This window comes from Leptodactylus fuscus, chromosome 1 (assembly GCF_031893055.1).
Source record: "Leptodactylus fuscus isolate aLepFus1 chromosome 1, aLepFus1.hap2, whole genome shotgun sequence".
In the NCBI taxonomy this organism is placed as follows: domain Eukaryota; kingdom Metazoa; phylum Chordata; class Amphibia; order Anura; family Leptodactylidae; genus Leptodactylus; species Leptodactylus fuscus.
The window spans coordinates 340,553,647-340,569,682 of NC_134265.1; the positions used below are offsets into that span (position 1 = coordinate 340,553,647).

Consider the following 16,036-nt stretch of genomic DNA (forward strand, 5'->3'; position numbering starts at 1 on the left):
CTCCTGCCTGTACTTCATAGTCCAATATTGTGCATATAGTGTTTCTTAGGACCTTTGATGACATCACAGGCCCTTCAGCCGCCCCATAGGATCACACTATGTGGTGGGCGGAGCTACACGCTGATTAGGGGCAGAGCTAAACGGCAGGTTGCATATGGAACCCCGCCCACCAAACGACGCAAGAAATCAGGAAGAAAGAAGATTTTACAGCAGTGAAGACTGATGAGTATGCGACGTGGGAATACCCCCTTTAAAGAGGACCTTTCATGGTTTGGGGCACAGGCAGCTCAATATACTGCTGGAAAGCCGACAGTGCACTGAATTCAGCGCACTGTTGGCTTTCCCGATCTGTGCCCCGGGTGAAGAGCTATTGGTCCTGGTACCGTAGCTCTTCACCGTCAGAAGGGCGTTCCTGACAGTCAGTCAGGAACATCCTTCTGCACAGCAGCGGCAATAGCACTGCACTGTGTGAGCGGGGAGGAACGTCCCCTCCCTGTGCTCACAGTGCTCGTCCATAGACGAGTATTATCAGGAGGGGAGGAGGCGTTCCTCTGCGCTCACACAGCACAGCACTACTGGCGCTGTTGTGAAGAAGGACGTTCCTGACTTACTGTCAGAAACGCACTTCTGACTGTGAAGCGCTACGGTACCGGGACCGCTAGCTCTTCACCCGGGGCACAGATCATGAAAGCCAACAGTGCGCTGAATTCAGTATATAGAACTGTCTGTGCCCCTAACCCATGAAAGGTCCTCTTTAAGGCGCCTTTATTTTAAATTGAACAAAAAAAATGTAGACAATGGTAAGAGCAGACGCACCTCCAGCCAGCCCCCAGTGCTGCACTGCTGTCCCGACTGACTGTCACGCTGGAATCGTTCAGGGTCAGTTTTTCCAGTGCACTTTTCAAATTGGTGTATTCTGATTGGTCGACTGGAAACATTCCTATAACAAAAAGTAGAAGAAACCGTTAATTGTTCATGGCTTTCTTATGCAAAGAAGGATCCCGGAGCATCAGTCAGCCATGAGAAAAACAAACTTCAAAGAGCAAATGAGAAGAGACATCACATTTATTATTTATCATCATGGCATGGCGTTATCAATCCCCTACTTCAGCATTCCCTAAATTAGTGACAATGTGGCAGAAACCTTGTCAACGTGTCACAATTACGAGCAGACCGGCTCTGTCTAAAGTGTAATGTCTTCCTTAAATCTCTCCTAAATGATCTCTGCTCCTGTAAAATAAACTATGCCTGTGAAGGAGGCTGCAGAATAAACAGGTCTCCTCTCATCTCTCTATTATCTGATCAACGATCCTGCACAATATCCAAACCCAACAGTCTTAAAGGTGGTTTATGAGCTAAGCAAAAAATCCACTGCCAGTCAGGGGAGGTGTAAAATTGGAAAAGAAGTCACACATGTCTGTGCTTCACCATTCCAACCTCAGCTAGACTAGAAGAGATGAGGCCATTCACTAGCCTTAGTAATCACATGAGATGGGTGACATCAGCAGTGATGTCACCGATCTTGCACATGTGACTGCGGAGGCCAGTGATTGGCCACAGTGGACATGGGAGCCACACCACTGCTGGTCTGGTGAGGAAAGTAGCGGATAGACCAGTGGCGGTGTGGCTGTCATGGAAAGTATGCCTTCCATTTTTATTATACCCCTCCCCAGCCATCATCATTTCATTCTCCTGGAGCCCTGTAAGAAATGAAAGCCGCTCTGTAAGTATTTACTAAAGGTAACAAGGAAAAATTTCCTTTTAAACAGTCTGATAAATCTCCTCCAATGTGTTCCTAGTGCGGGGCCTGAGGGGGGCGCTGTAAATCTAGAGTTACGTAAATGAGTTATGCAATACGGTTCTCAAAATATAAGTTTTAGTTTTAGATGGAGTGTTCCTTTAAAGGGATTCTACCATTAAAACCCTTTTTTTTTTGTAGATAAGACGTTGGAATAGCCTTTACAAAGGCTATTCGTCTCTTACCTTTAGATGTGATCTCCGCCGCACCGTTCCTTAGAAATACCGTTTCTTACTGGTATGCAAATTAGTTCTCTGGCAGCGATGGGGGCGGGCCCCAGCGCTGGAAATGCGATGGGGATGTCCCCACTGCTGCTCGAAAACAGGCTCCAGCGACGCCTCTATCTTCTGCTGGATCCTCCCCTTCTTTCTTCGTCTTTCTTTGGCATCACCTCCGACACCTGCGCAGTTGGCTCTGCCAGTGAGACACTAGTAGAGCCGACTGCGCATGCCCACGGCCACAGTTCCGACGCCGCAATTGTGTGCATGCGCAGTCGGCTCTACTAGTGTCTCACTGGCAGAGCCAACTGCGCGGGTGTCGGAGGTGATGCCAAAGAAAGACGAAGAAAGAAGGGGAGGATCCAGAAGATAGGATCCAGCGACGCCTCTGTTTTCGAGCTTCAGTGGGGCCCGCCCTCATCGCATTTTCAGCGCTGGGGCCCGCCCCCATGACTGCGAGAGAACTAATTTGCATACCGGTAAAAACCGGTATTTCTAAGGAACGGCGCGGCGGAGATCACGTCTAAAGGTAAGAGATGAATAGCCTTTCTAAAGGCTATTCCGACGTCTTATACACAAAAAAAGGGTTTTAATGGTAGAATCCCTTTAAATATCTACATTAGGTTTACCTGGACTGTTAGGGCTTACATTTCTTCTTTATTACAATGATAGCAAAAATAACATAACAGCTGAAATCCACTGAAAAACTCACCTGCAAATACCATGGGCTTTGCGGGCTTGAAGCCAGGCAGAGGCTCCACAGGCTGCTTCAGTAAATGTAGAGTGTCTCCTATTTGCGCCTCCTGTACGTCTTTCATTCCAGCGATCAGATACCCTACTTGCCCAGCATACCTTTCCGATAATAAATGTAAAATATCAACCACAAATAATGTGTATACTTAGAGAGTCATGGCGTGTCACATGGATCATTTTGTATGGGAGATAAATTGTAGGGGTGGGCGAGCAGGTCTGCAGCTTTCTCCATTCACTTCTATGGGCATTAGTAGAGCAACTGCGCTACATAGAATTACATAGAGAACATTATAAACCTGTGTTGCCTCCTCTTCATTCCTGTTGCGTCCAGAACCCACCTAAAAATACTGAGTGGGAGATCCTCATTCTCAAGAAATATCTCATCTTGTCTGCTCGGCCAGACACCGCCCTTCTGACAGTGCAGAGCCTAAATAGTATATAAGGCACCAAAACTACCAGCACTCATTGCTCAGGAACGGTGGGGGCTAGAGAAAAAAAATTCCAACTGTGCCACAATCAATGGAGCAGCGTCTACTGATTCATGTAAAGAGCTGAACTTGTTGTAGGTTGTGGTTAAAGGTCCTCTTGGGAGCCAAAACTACAATGATTAAAAATCCGCACATAAAAGGATATTACAAAGAAAAGTAATTAACTGCATGATAAAATAATTTAGGGTTTTATGGTTTTCAATTCTGTTTCCGGTCATTGAATAGAAACCTATGCTGCTTACTGCGAAAGATCGAAAACCTTTAATGGTCGTGTGATGATCACACTGGTGCGGAACTCATTACAACACGGCGCTGCTAACGGCACTGGAATACCTGTATACCTGTGTGTCTATCACATGGCTAAGATAAACAATATGCAAATCTATTCGCTAGAATACATCCTCCTTAACATCATGCATGACTCAGTTAATAAGCCTACTAACATGATGCGGAGTTCATTGCCAAATTAGTATTTCTATTCCAAAAGGAACAGATTCCCAGCTATTCTACAGCGCTGTTTTGGTCTTTTGGACCTTGTCAGCATAGTGCAGGGATACTGATTTGGCAGAGTGAGAGACTATAGACCAGGATCAGGGGACAATCATACACATTAGGGAGAGTGTGTGCAATAAACTCCGCATCATGTTAGTAGGCTTATTAACTGAGTCATGCATGATGTTAAGGGGGCTGCCTCTAGAGGGCGGCACACAGAGGCACTGTTCTCCTAATTACATCCTGGAGAATAGATTTGCATATTTTTTACCCAAAATCCTTAGCGGAGCAGGAATGACTTGTTAGTCTCCGTACGCCTATGTAGGCACACACTCTCCTTAATGTGTATGATTATCCCCTGACCCTGGACTATAGTCTCTCATTCTGCCAAATCAGTATCCCTGCACTATGCTGACAAGGTCCAAAAGACCGAAACAGCGCTGGCCATAACTGGGAATCTGTTTCTTTTGGAATAGAAATACTAATTTGGCAATAAACTCCGCATCATGATTAGTAGGCTTATTAACTGAGTCATGCATGATGTTAAGGAGGCTGCCCTCTAGAGGGCGGCATACAGAGGCACTGTTCTCCTAATTACATCCTGGAGAATAGATTTGCATATTTTTTTACCCCCTAGCGGAGCAGGAATGACTTGTAAGTCTCCGTACTGCCTATGTAGGCACACACTCTCCCTAATGTGTAGTATTATCCCCTGTCCATGGCTAAGATAAAATATTCTTCTCTAGAATTAAACATGGCAGGTCCCTGTAAAATGACAGATTTTGAAACAAATGGATACAATGATACAGCTTTATTTACTGAAACATACTACTGTAACACTGCGCTCAGTGCTCTGGCAGTGATATAAGACAGGATACATGCAAACTGTGTCCTTTCTAAACATTAATGGTGTTCTTACAAGTGACAGCGACACCAGGGTTATTATTGAATTCAAAGGGATTGGAGCGCCATCTTGTGGCATTACAGCAAAATGTGTCAAATCTGCAGGTTAGCGTTTTAAAACGTGGATATAAAAGTCTCTACCCACGGCCTTATATAATATTACCGTGCATAAGTCATCGTGTAGATGGAATACAAGATCTGACGTCTTCAAGGCTTGATTTTAGAGCACCACCGATACAGCTTTATACTAGCTTCACCCTATGTAGAGTGCAGTGTAATGAAATCTTATGTCCCTGATCTTACCAATACAGAAGAAGCCATAAATAAAAGAGATGCTTCTAATAGGGAGAGCGGCACCTGGGATCTAAACAACAGAGAGGTGGACTGCTACAACAGTGGTTACACAAGGCGCCTGGGGGAACCCATTGACTATAATGGAGTCTGTCAGGTGCCCATCATTTCTTTAAATTGGAAAGAGCCCTCCGTGCAGAATATTTTCTTCTGCTGATTTTTGGAAGATGCTGTGACGGAGACTCCAATAGAAATTGATACGAGATGTGAGCCCAGCCTTGGAGATCTACTTTACAGCATCATGGAAGTTTATGCAAGAAGGAGCTGACTAAGCCCTGGCCTCTCCTAAGTACGTACAATGTATATTATTCCCCCATTTTGCATGTTGCACCCTTAAAAAAAAATGATTAAACTTACAATTTTTCGGTAGGCACTTCCTCAGGGGTCAGTATGCCGACCTCATTGACCTCATAGCACTTTCCAGAGTGAGCAGAGACGATTTTATTGCCTTTACACACTTCACCTCCGAACAGGGCGATGCTGGCTACGACACCTCTGTAGTGATCAAACGTAGAGTCAAACAGCAGGGCTTTCAGGGGGCTGCCCTTCTCAATTTTAGGTCTATAATAGAGAAAAAAAGAAGACATCCTATTAAAAGGGGATTGGTGTTGAAGATATGACCCTTTAAAATCCCCCCCACCTAAATGTCCATCAATGCAGAACCGCAGAGGACAATAGCAGTCACCTAAGGTTTTGCAAAGCTCCAGTCAGGAGACTTTTACCTACAGTCCTATGAAAAAGTTTGGGCACCCCTATTAATCTTAATCATTTTTAGTTCTAAATATTTTGGTGTTTGCAGCAGCCATTTCAGTTTGATATATCTAATAACTGATGGACACAGTAATATTTCAGGATTGAAATGAGGTTTATTGTACTAACAGAAAATGCGCAATATGCATTAAACCAAAATTTGACCGGTGCAAAAATATGGGCACCTCAACAGAAAAGTGACATTAATATTTAGTACATCCTCCTTTTGCAAAGATAACAGCCTCTAGTCGCTTCCTGTAGCTTTTAATCAGTTCCTGGATCCTGGATAAAGGGATTTTGGACCATTTCTTTCTACAAAACAATTCAAGTTCAGTTAAGTTTGATGGTCGCCGAACATGGACAGCCCGCTCTCAAATGATCTGAAAACAAAGATTGTTCAACATAGTTGTTCAGGGGAAGGATACAAAACGTTGTCTCAGAGATTTAACCTGTCAGTTTCCACTGTGAGGAACATAGTAAGGAAATGGAAGACCACAGGGACAGTTCTTGTTAAGCCCAGAAGCGGCAGGCCAAGAAAAATATCAGAAAGGCAGAGAAGAAGAATGGTGAGAACAGTCAAGGACAATCCACAGACCACCTCCAAAGAGCTGCAGCATCATCTTGCTGCAGATGGTGTCACTGTGCATCGGTCAGCAATACAGCGCACTTTGCACAAGGAGAAGCTGTATGGGAGAGTGATGAGAAAGAAGCCGTTTCTGCACGTACGCCACAAATAGAGTTGCCTGAGGTATGCAAAAGCACATTTGGAGAAGCCAACTTCATTTTGGAAACAAAGATTGAGTTGTTTGGTTATAAAAAAAAGGCGTTATGCATGGTGTCCAAAAAGAAACAGCATTCCAAGAAAAACACTTGCTACCCACTGTAAAATTTGGTGGAGGTTCCATCATGCTTTGGGGCTGTGTGGCCAATGCCGGCATCGGGAATCTTGTTAAAGTTGAGAGTCGCATGGATTCCACTCAGTATCAGCAGATTCCTGAGAATAATGTTCAAGAATCAGTGACGAAGTTGAAGTTACGCCGGGGATGGATATTTCAGCAAGACAATGATCCAAAACACCGCTCCAAATCCTCAGGCATTCATGCAGAGGAACAATTACAATGTTCTGGAATGGCCATCCCAGTCCCCAGACCTGAATATCATTGAACATCTGTGGGATGATTTGAAGCGGGCTGTCCATGCTCGGCGACCATCTAACTTAACTGAACTTGAATTGTTTGTCCAAAATACCTTTATCCAGGATCCAGGAACTGATTAAAAGCTACAGGAAGCGACTAGAGGCTGTTATCTTTGCAAAAGGAGGATCTACTAAATATTAATGTCACTTTTCTGTTGAGGTGCCCATACTTTTGCACCGGTCAAATTTTGGTTTAATGCATATTGCACATTTTCTGTTAGTACAATAAACCTCATTTCAATCCAGAAATATTACTGTGTCCATCAGTTATTAGATATATCAAACTGAAATGGCTGCTGCAAACACCAAAATATTTAGAACTAAAAATGATTAAGATTAATAGGGGTGCCCAAACTTTTTCATAGGACTGTATATCTAGTAAAGTCATTCAGATCTCATAGAGAAGGTAACAGCAACCTGCTGTGGGATAACAGAACCCAGCATGCTCCATTCTCTTCTATGGAGAGCTCCAAAAAGAGTAGGCATGCTGGGACTTGTAGTTCCATAACAGCCAGACCTGTGAAGGTTGCCTACCTAGTCACCTAGTCATAGAGCCTAAAGCACTCCCTACTGTACTCACGGTGGAAGCCTTCTGACAACTTCTTGAAGCACCCTCTCCACATTAGTTCCAAGCTTTGCCGAGATCTAATATAACAAAAAAAAAAAAAAAAAAAATATATATATATATATATATATATATATATATATATATATATATATATATATATATATTCGTTAGAACTAATTACCAACAAGTTATTAGATTTAGGCTAGGTTCATATCACATTTCGGCTCTACACTGAGAATATATACACTTGAATTATAAAAAAAAAAAAAAAAAAAAAACACATTTAAGCACGTTCTTTGGCGGACCCATTGGACTTTTATGGACAAGCATAGCATACTTTGCATTAAGTTTTTCTCCACTTAGACCCCTATACCCTTCTTGTAGGACATAAATCAATGTACTAGTTTGTCGTCTAAAATAATAAAATATATATATATATATATATATATATATATATACACACACACACAGTATATACAGTACAAACCAAAAGTTTGGACACACCTTCTCATTCAAAGAGTTTTCTGTATCTTCATGACTATGACAACTGTACATTCACACTGAAGGCGACAAAACTATGAATTATCACATGTGGAATTATATACGTAAAAAAATAGTGTGAAACAACTGAAAATCTGTCTTATATTCTCGGTTCTTCAAAGTAGCCACCGTTTGCTTTGATTCCTGCTTTGCACACTCTTGGCATTCTCTTGATGAGCTTCAAGAGGTAGTCACTGGAAATGGTCTTCCAACAGTCTTGAAGGAGTTCCCAGAGATGCTTAGCACTTGTTGTCCCTTTTGCCTTCTCTCTGTGGTCCAGCTCACCCCAAACCATCTCGATTGGGTTCAGGTCTGGTGACTGTGGAGGCCAGATCATCTGGCGTAGCACCCCATCACTCTCCTTCTTGGTCAAATAGCCCTTACACAGCCTGGAGGTGTTTGGGGGCCTTGTGCTGTTGAAAAATAAATGATGGTCCAGCTAAACGCAAACCGGATAGAATAGCATACCACTGCAAGATGCTGTGGTAGCCATGCTGGTTCAGTATGCCTTCAATTTTGAATAAATCCCCCACACCATCACACCTCCTCCTCCATGCTTCACGGTGGGAACCAGGCATGTAGAGTCCATCCGTTCACCTTTTCTGCATCTCACAAAGACATGGTGGTTGGAACCAAAGATCTCAAATTTGGACTCATCAGACCAAAGCACAGATTTCCACTGGTCTAATGCCCATTCCTTGTGTTCTTTAGCCCACACAAGTCTCTTCTGCTTGTTGCCTGTCCTTAGCAGTGGTTTTCTAGCAGCTATTTTACCATAAAGGCCGGCGGCTGCACAAAGTCTCCTCTTACCAGTTGTTGTAGTGATGTGTCTGCTGCTAGAACTCTGTGTGGCATTGACCTGGTCTCTAATCTGAGCTGCTGGTAACCTGCGATTTCTGAGGCTGGTGACTCGATGAACTTATCCTCCGCAGCAGAGGTGACTCTTGGTCTTCCTTTCCTGGGGCGGTCCTCATGTGAACCAGTTTCTTTATAGTGCTTGATGGTTTTTGCAACTGAACTTGGGGACACTTTCAAAGTTTTCCCAATTTTTCGGACTGACTGACCTTCATTTCTTAAAGTAATGGTAGCCACTTGTTTTTCTTTACTTAGCTGCTTTTTTCTTGCCATAATACAAATTCTAACAATCTATTCAGTAGGACTATCAGCTGTGTATCCACCTGACTTCTCCACAACACAACTGATGGTCCCAACCCCATTTATAAGGCAAGAAATCCCACTTATTAAACCTGACAGGGCACATCTGTGAACTGAAAACCATTTCTGGTGACTACCTCATGAAGCTCATCAAGAGAATGCCAAGAGTGTGCAAAGCAGGAATCAAAGCAAAAGGTGGCTACTGTGAAGAACCGAGAATATAAGACAGATTTTCAGTTGTGTCACACTTTTTTGTTAAGTATATAATTCCACATGTGCTAATTCATAGTTTTGATGCCTTCAGTGGGAATCTACAATTTTCATTGTCATGAAAATACAGAAAACTCTTCGAATCAGAAGGTGCGTCCAAACTTTTTTTTCGGCGCTGAAATTCCACACCAAATTCCTCACCATTTTCTTCCGTGTGAATGGACCCTAAGTCATCTCTCCATCACACAAGTGAGGTTTAATATAGGAATGAAAGCCAATGAGATAAAAAAAATACAGACCCTGATGCAGTCACTGGCGGGAATGTCAAACATCTTCTCAATTTGTTTCTCCACTCGCTCGGGGTCGGCATTCTTCAAGTCAATCTAAAAGAAAAAGTGAAATGACACCATTATTTATGTAAGCATACCAACATGTAAAAAAACGGATCATAAAACTGCAATGGCAATATAGAAGGTGCTACACAGGGGTTTAATAGAGAGGAGACGAAAACTAAAAAGGGGTTGTCTGCCTTCACGGCGGAAAATGGATTCCACGTGTGAACATACCGCACAGCTACGGAATGCTGATGCAGTGCACCGGCATCCGGATTACGCCCAAATGAATGGGCCTAATTGAGAGAGAGGCTCGCGCCGCGGAATCCGTGGAAGGAAGGGGCATGTCACTTCTTTTTTCCGCTACTAGCTAGCGGAAAAAAGAAGCGAGCGGCTCCCATTGAAACCAATGGGAGCCGTGTTTGGCAGCGGATTTTGAGGCAGATTCCGCTTCAAAATCTGCTCCCAAAAAAACTCAGTGTGAACCAACCCATCTTTATTCACGTCATTAAGAAATTTCAAGTTACTCATTGGTGCAGGGGCCCCAGTTCAAGATCTTTATGTTTTAAATGGAGAGTCTCTCGTCCTGGAGGATTTTTTCACATACAATATTACAGACAACCCACTGATTTGAATGGACCCTATGTAATGCTCAAAGTGTAACTTCCATTTCATTTACTTTTTTTTTTTTTGCCATTGTGTCAGGGGGTCTTTGTTGCACATTTTTGTAATATACTTTTTTAATCTATAAAACTTTCTTTTAATAAAAAAACAGGCTGTAAAATTCCTATTAGCAATGATCTAACTAAGCAATATCAGGGCGATTCTGTCAGTACATCTGTACTCAATGTAGTATATAGAGCTGAAGCATCAAAGGGGGATGGTTGCTTCAAATGGCTGTATCTGTGGTTATATACCACCTATAGAAATGGTTCTGGTATCATAAGAAAGCAAGGAGAAGCTCAGATTTTTTATGATACAAGAACCATTTTTCTAAGTTCTACAAAACAAAAAATACAACCATTTGAAGTGACCATTCCCCTTTTGATAAATGCTTCAGCTCGGCCTATTTGCAATATATCTGTGTACGGACTTTCCTTAGTAACAGCTAAGACAGAGGTTTGCTAGGGAAAACGTTGCAGCCTGTCTTATAATAAGAAGGAAGATAAGGTATGGCCGCAACACTCACGTATCTTTTTACGGGAATCGCTTTTCTTATCCAGGAAGGCGATTGCTCTGCGATGGATGGCTCCTAGACCCCCCTCCCTCCCCATGTGGCGGAAGCTGGTGAACTCCATTGTCCCGTATAATAAAGTGGTATATAAAGGCAGGGGCTGCCCTCAAAAATGTTGTAAGGTTTGGGGCCCGTAATGTGACTCTCCCTTGACCCTGTATACTGACCATTCTTTTCGCTCTGCCCTGAATGCGCTTGTCCCTTAGAAGGGGTGACTCTGGTCCATGCTTATACTGCATTTGGGGTAATGTGTATGTTCCTGTACATGTGTTTCTGTTTTCTCTCTTGTTTTCTACTCTCGTCCTCCTCAGGTTGGACTCGACTTTCTGGATTTGGACTTTCTACTGGATGATTTTTGCAAGCCTTCAATTACTAATATGGACTTTGCAGCATGGTGTTCGGTTCGTGTTCTGTTGGACAAGATTTTTTGGTCCAAAGTTGCTTTGGATTGCGTACCCTTTGCCATCTCTTATGTCTTGTTTTTTCTTGTACTGTAATTTGTTATATACTTTCTCAATGAAACGAGTTTAAGAAAAAAAAAAAAAAAAAAAAAAAGGAAGATAGATAGGATAAGAAAGTATATTACAAAAATGCTCACCCAACAAAAAAAACTCGCCCAAAAACTGTAGATACACTTTAAATTTTTCCTGGTGATCTTATTGTCAAGGGGCCATTTTAACAATTAGGGATTTAACTTCATTAAAGGGACACTTGCTACTACATTTTACATTGCTTACTACAGCTTCTCGAAAGAGATACAGATTAGGCAGATTCACTATGGAAAACGCTCATCTTTTGCAGTTTGCGCCAAAAACAAACAAAAAAAAAACCAAAAAACGTCTTTTTGAACGTTTCTGCACCTTGCAAGCGAAGCGGCCGAAATTTATTGAAAAGGGGTGGGCACACCGCCAGGGCAACCAAGGAGTGGCTTTGTAAGAAGCATTTCAAGGTCCTGGAGTGGCCTAGCCAGTCTCCAGATCTCAACCCTATAGAAAACCTTTGGAGGGAGTTGAAAGTCCGTGTTGCCAAACGACAGACCCAAAACATCACTGCTCCAGAGGAGATCTGCATGGAGGAATGGGCCAACATACCAACAACAGTGTGTGCCAACCTTGTGAAGACTTACAGAAAACGTTTGACCTCTGTCATTGCCAACAAAGGATATAGAACAAAGTATTGAGATGAAATTTTGTTACTGACCAAATACTTATTTTCCACCATAATTTGCAAATAAATTTTTACAAAATCAAACAATGTGATTTTCTGGATTTGTTTTCTCATTTTGTCTCTCATAGTTGAGGTCTACCTATGATGTAAATTACAGACACCTCTCATCTTTTTAAGTGGTGGAACTTGCACTATTGGTGACTGACTAAATACTTTTTTGCCCCACTGTATATGTATATAGTCTAATGTTCTACTAGGTTTTTAAAACTAATTTTAAGATAAGTTAAGATAAGTTTCTCCATTCTAAAAAGGTGGAGAAAGCCTGATCTATCTTTATCTAATTCTAGTTGACATCAGCAGGGAGGAATTAAAGGGCAGTAGTTAAAGGGGTTGTCCCATCACAAGGATCCTATCTATACTGCTTGTTAATGTGAATGTAAGACTTTTCCTAAATACATTGCTTCAGTAAAACTGCTTTGTTTGTCCACTATCTTACTTTATTCATTTCATTGTTGACACAGCCCTTGACTTATCTGCTCAAAAGTCAAGTGATGTATCTGCTGCTCTCAGGGGGGAGGGAGGAGGGGCTAAGTGCACGGGAGCGAGCCTGTGTATCTAGCTATTCCTGTGTCTACACCACGTGACCTAGCTTCCTGCTCTCAGATAGGGGAGAGGAGCTGCTTTCATTTCTTCTGTTCTCCCAGTTATCAGGCTAGCTAATTCAATTGTGTTCATTATGACAGAGACAGGCAGTCTCTGTATGTAACACAGAATGGAGTTGCTCCTGCCTGTACTTCATAGTCCAATATTGTGCATATAGTGTTTAAGGATCTTTGATGACATCACAGCCCCTTCAGCCGCCCCATAGGATCACGCTATATGGTGGGCGGAGCTACACGCTAATTTTGGGGCGGAGCTAAACGACAGGTTGCATGTGAAACCCCGCCCACCAAATGACACAAGAAACCAGGAAGAAAGAAGATTTTACAGCAGTGAAGACTGGTGAGTATGCGACGTGGGAATACCCCTTTAAAGTCTCTGCCCCCATATTCACCTCCAGGGATATACATTACTGTTATCTCAGTAATAATTTAAAAGGAACCTTATATTTTATGTGATCGCAACGCCAGAAAATAAATGAAGGAATAAAACCCACAACACATATCATGGGGTGTGCAAATGAATGAACAAACAGCAGAGAGCAAGTACTTGTATTTCTACACTGAGAGGGTCAGGAATGGATCACTGGCTGTACACTTCATATTTCCAGGACTGGAAATGGGAAACAAAGACGAGCGAGTTCAGGACATATCCTGCTCATCTTCACGATGCCTTCATTTAATGCACAGCTAGTTCGATGAGCTATCTTTACTTGGAACAGCAGGAGTGCCGGCGCTGTTTACCGCTTTATCTGCAGCGACAATGAAGGAATCTGATGGCGGCTCGGCTTTGTAAGCTCTTTACCTTGTTTATCACAGGAATAATTGAAAGCTGTGCTTCAAAGGCGAGGAAGAAGTTTGCCACAGTCTGTGCTTGAATACCCTTAAAGGAAAAAAAGAGAATTACATATACAAATATTGAAACATCTAAATGCATTACAACATCAAACCTGGTGATCCGGTAAATGACTAGGCCTCCGGGGATATCAACTACTGTCATTCAGTAAGAATTGAAAAGGAACTTTACATCTTATGTGATGGCCATGCCAGAATATAAATGAAGGAACAACACACACAACCTAAGTCATCGTTTACCACATTGATCTTTTATACTACAGGATTTCTTATAGAATAACAAAGCTTTATTATGGACTGTATGCTTGTTACTTTATATAGCACCAACATACTGAGCAGCTCCGTACGACCATCCCCGTCTGTGACCCAAGCAGGAATTACAATCAGATTTTCCTAACACACCCTATTGCTTGTGTCATAAGACTGTCACCAAAACCCAGCCCTGCAGATAGCTAGGTCACCTGAGTTTTCCCCTTGTGAATCAGTGCTACCATTGCCAAGATGTCATTTTATTTGTTGATATGCAAATGGGCTTTTTGGAGCAATGAAGGAGTTGTCATTGCTCCAAAGCGGTAAGCAGCAATGCCCCTATTGCTCTAAAAAACTAATTTAAATGATGTAAAAAATAGCAATATCTCAGCATCAACTCACAAGGGGAAAACAAGATTTAATTCAGGTGACCCTAACTTATCTATGTACAGGGTGGACAGGCTGGGTTCTGGAGACCGGCTCCCTTAAAGGGGCTCTATCAGCAAAATTGTGCTGATAGAGCCCCACATATGCGCGAATAGCCTTTAAAAAGGCTATTCAGGCACCGTAAATGTTACATTAAATTAACCCCCAGTTTTAACCCTTTCGCTGCCAGGCACGTACACTGTACGTGCTCCCAAGGTGGCACTTCAGTAGCGGAGGACGTAGTTAGTACGTCCTCCCTACTAATGCCGATATCTCTGGACTGCATCAACATATCTTGATGCTTTAAAATGCATTTTAAAGAAGAGACTCTCATCTTTAAAATGATATCAAGATGATACTCGATGATTGGATGTACAATGTTGGAGAAATTCTCTGTTGAAAACACTATTTGGCATTGAGATCCAACTGCAGATCTCAATTCCCGACAGCGTTTCAACAGTGAATTGCTCCAAAACTGTACATCCAATCATCGAGTTCTTGATATCATTTTAAAGATGAGATTCTCCTCTTTAAAATGCAATTGAAAGCATCAAGATATGTTGATGCAGTCCAAAGACATAGGGCTCCAAAGTGTCCCCCCCCTGTCTAAGCAAGCAATTTGCGATCTAACAAGAAAGGAAGAGGGACACGGAGCAGTGCAGCAGAGAGAGAGAGATAGAGAAACGATCTGACTCTCTGCATAACTTGTATGTGCCAGCAGGAGGGGAGTGGCAGGGACTCTATTGTCCCTATTAACCCTTCTCCTGCCAATCAGAGAGTATACTATACATTTGTCTCTGATTGTCACATACAGTTATAATGTAATTCCCCCCTGAGCTTTTCTAGTGGGGTATTCTTCTGTTATACCTCCTGAACATAACCAGGAAGTTTATTGGCGCTGTGACCCAGACGTTTACCATTGTCCAGGTTGCAGAGCCAAAAAAAAAAAAAAAGTTGCACCAAACACTTACACAACATATACATAAAGTCGCAAATAAAGTTTACATTTCACCCAATCCCTGTCCTGTCTATACCTGAGCTTTCTACAGTAAAATACGTCTCTAGTGATGTCCGTTACACACTAAAATAATAGTAATAACGATTATCACTAGAGATGAACGTATGGATTGCTAAAATTATTATAGGGGGATGGAAAATAACATTTTTATGTAAAGTCCTATTTAATTTGCATGCACAAAATGGGATGGCGCATTTCTGTGATTTTGGCGATTCTTTAACACCCGCCCCTGTAAATATATACATGTGTGGTCTGTATGAACTCCTCACATATTGCAGTTTTATGGACAGTACATTATGTTTGCAGAAAGGGATTTCTTGAGCCGCACTTTAGTGGCAAATTTGAATTTTTGCGCAATTTTTGCTAGCCATCTCTGTTTGCAGCAAAGTTGAATGAAGGTGGTTGTATATATAAACTATTAAATTGTGTTTTTATATACGGTATGCTGTGTACTCTGAAAAAAGTTAGATTTTGGTATCACAGTCACAGTTTGGTAGGTGCAGTATAGCTTTTTAACATATTAGTGAACAACAGCAAAATCTTGCTTGTCTTCTGTATTCGTGTTTTTGGGAGTCCGAGCTCTTGTTGTAGTTGATGTTTGCGGTACATATAGTATATATACACATTGTATACACCATAAGCTATTATTTTAAAAGTATTTTGTATATGAATGTG

General features: G+C 42.1%; 1 protein-coding gene across 1 annotated transcript in view; it reads right to left on the bottom strand.

Moving 5' to 3' along the window:
* GUF1 (GTP binding elongation factor GUF1) overlaps positions 1-16,036 on the bottom strand; it is a 40,697-nt gene that overhangs the window by 12,852 nt on the left and 11,809 nt on the right. Inside the window, exons 6-11 of the mRNA XM_075261602.1 lie at positions 13,619-13,696; positions 9,721-9,804; positions 7,529-7,593; positions 5,361-5,564; positions 2,729-2,868; positions 817-940 (exon numbers count right to left, since the gene is read on the bottom strand). Of these exons, the coding sequence (XP_075117703.1) occupies positions 817-940; positions 2,729-2,868; positions 5,361-5,564; positions 7,529-7,593; positions 9,721-9,804; positions 13,619-13,696 (695 nt within the window). The remainder of the gene's footprint in view (positions 1-816; positions 941-2,728; positions 2,869-5,360; positions 5,565-7,528; positions 7,594-9,720; positions 9,805-13,618; positions 13,697-16,036) is intronic.